The sequence below is a fragment of the Salvelinus fontinalis genome, chromosome 33 (genome assembly GCF_029448725.1).
Source record: "Salvelinus fontinalis isolate EN_2023a chromosome 33, ASM2944872v1, whole genome shotgun sequence".
Taxonomy (NCBI): domain Eukaryota; kingdom Metazoa; phylum Chordata; class Actinopteri; order Salmoniformes; family Salmonidae; genus Salvelinus; species Salvelinus fontinalis.
Genome location: NC_074697.1, coordinates 48,476,640 through 48,478,818, shown reverse-complemented (window position 1 = coordinate 48,478,818; position 2,179 = coordinate 48,476,640). Strand labels below are relative to the sequence as shown.

The 2,179-nt window shown below is 40.2% G+C and overlaps 1 protein-coding gene across 1 annotated transcript; it reads right to left on the bottom strand.

The window, feature by feature from the left end:
• Positions 1-380: 380 nt before the first annotated feature.
• LOC129832445 (uncharacterized) lies at positions 381-1,830 on the bottom strand. Its single transcript, XM_055896518.1, has 5 exons — positions 1,746-1,830; positions 1,456-1,560; positions 1,091-1,360; positions 885-989; positions 381-766 (listed from the first exon to the last, which is right to left on the bottom strand). Exons 1-5 carry the CDS (start codon positions 1,759-1,761, stop codon positions 381-383), a joined length of 882 nt encoding a protein of 293 aa, XP_055752493.1. The 5' UTR covers positions 1,762-1,830.
• Positions 1,831-2,179: the final 349 nt, after the last annotated feature.

Below are 2,179 nucleotides of genomic sequence, written 5' to 3'. Positions count from 1 at the left end.
GGTTTCCTCTTCGAACAAGGGTGTTAAAGGATGGCTTAGAGGTGTAGGGGGTGCAGAATTAAACCTTGGGCTCTCGTTCATCTGGGTAATTAAAGATATGATTGATTCGGGTATCTGTGATAACCTGTTTTCATCTGCAGACCCTGACTCATTCATACGTGTAATAATTTCAATGAGTTCGGAGGGAATCTGGGATAATAGGTTTTCATCTATAGCCCCTATGTCAATTAGCCCAGAATCATTCATATGGTTAATTATATCTTGGAGCTCTGTAGGGATTTCCGCTAAGAGGGTTTCAATTGTCTCGCTTAGGTCTATAGGGGGCGCCATTTCTCTACTTAAGGATGTGTGTGCTTGTGTTTTTTTTACATATGTGTTTTTTAACGGAGGTATTTGCTTGTTTTAACCCTACTGTTGTTTAACATGCGGGGAAGCTCTCTACGCCAGAATGACACATCCTGATTGTATTGATGTTCGAATAGAATACCCATACGACGTTGAAGTAAAGCCTTTCGTGATTTTAAACCCTGTGTAAAAGCCTTGAAAAGCACGGCTTGGTCTATTTCACAAGAGGCTTTTGCCGCACCAGAATTGGCCGCTTCAATAAGGTTGGCCACTTCACAGAACATCAAATCGTCTACCTCAGAAATGTCATTTAAAACTTTGAAATCATCAGGCTTCGCTGTTCTGGTGACTGGGGTCTTTGGCGCCTCCTCGGGATCTAGATGTGTAGCTTCTTGGAGGTCTTTATAAGCAGGCGAGGAGTCTGCATTAAAAATAATACATACAGAAAAATAGGTTATTAACCCTAAAATATGTTTGATAAAAATGTAAAATACATTTCAGATATAAGCCTATATATTAACAATACATTAATTAAATACCTCGGCTTTTTTGAAGAGGGCTGTTCTGAAGAAGCTCTGAGAACTCGGGAACATGTCTTTGGGCAACCCTAATTATAGCATCTGCCTGGTCTGTAGCTTGTGAGCCTGAAATTTAAAAAAAAAAACAGCATTAGTACATGTTTAAACATATTCAGGCATAAAAATAAAATATATATATATATATATAAATTATAATTGATTCATACCTTGTCCTTGTAACGCTGTCTCGTGAATACCCTCCCAGTAGTATTGTTCGGGTGAAGCGGACCTGTGGATCTGGGCCCTGATTGTCCGTTGGTGTTTAATAGGGGGCGTCCAGCGGTCCTGGGTCAGGGGAGTTGACAGGCCGTTTAAAGTCTCTGTTTGCGGCTTCTGTGTAAATACATCCTGGGAGTAGGGCACAATTGTCTCGTAGGCATATCCTTCACAGAAACCGTGTAGACTCCCTATGGCACCCGTTCTAGGAGGTATTTCCGCTGTAAACACATAAAATAACTTTTAATATAAGACGCCGATACTTTTTGTTTTTAAGGTATAAATATTCTTAAGGAATTCTTGGAATCTTACTTACTACAATTCAGGGTCGGCGTTGGGATGTAAACAATTTGTTCCGGAGACCCTACGACCGGTTCGAGTTCAGTTATATCTCGGAGAATCTGAGTGAAGGTTTGAGAATCTAAAAAAAACATTAGATAATATTAAAGCTCTAATCATTTTAGCTAATATTGACATTTTATACGTTAAGAATCCGGGCCCTAAGACCTGTTTAATATTTCTATAACATACAACGTTTTCAAACAATTCCCAAGAACAAACAAATCTAATATATAGCATATGTAAATATTTATTTCAAGAACTAACCTTGAGAAATATCCATCAGGAGGGTATTTACCAGATCTTTTTTAAAGGGGTCCGTCCGATAACTATTCCTGGAGGAATGCTGTAGGGTAAATGCGCGAAAACGATGCTAACAGGGGGGACCTGTTTTGCTTAGCTTTTGTAGCCGTCGGACTCTAGTGGTGTCGTATTTTTCGCGCTAAAACAGCCTAAAAAGTTATCTTTGAAACCTAAGGCATGTGGTTCAAACACCAGCCATTTGGTTCAAACATAGGGTATTGGGTGGCGTCTAAACATTAGGTATCTTTTGATATTCTAAAATCTCCGGGGGCTAGCATCTAGATGCTGGGGCTGGGGAGGTCTCGACAGCACTGGGCTGAATGACTTTTAGACATCTGTTTGGCCTGATAGTGTAAACCCTGGTTTCAAACGACCCCCCCATGCATAGAGAGAGAGCC

Excerpts from the sequence above, each read along its gene's own strand:
- LOC129832445 (XM_055896518.1), bottom strand. Across the intron at positions 990-1,090 it reads GACAGCGTTACAAGGACAAG|GCTCACAAGCTACAGACCAG; the intron begins GTATGAATCAAT and ends TTTAAATTTCAG. Across the intron at positions 767-884 it reads CCCTCTTCAAAAAAGCCGAG|ACTCCTCGCCTGCTTATAAA; the intron begins GTATTTAATTAA and ends TTTTTAATGCAG.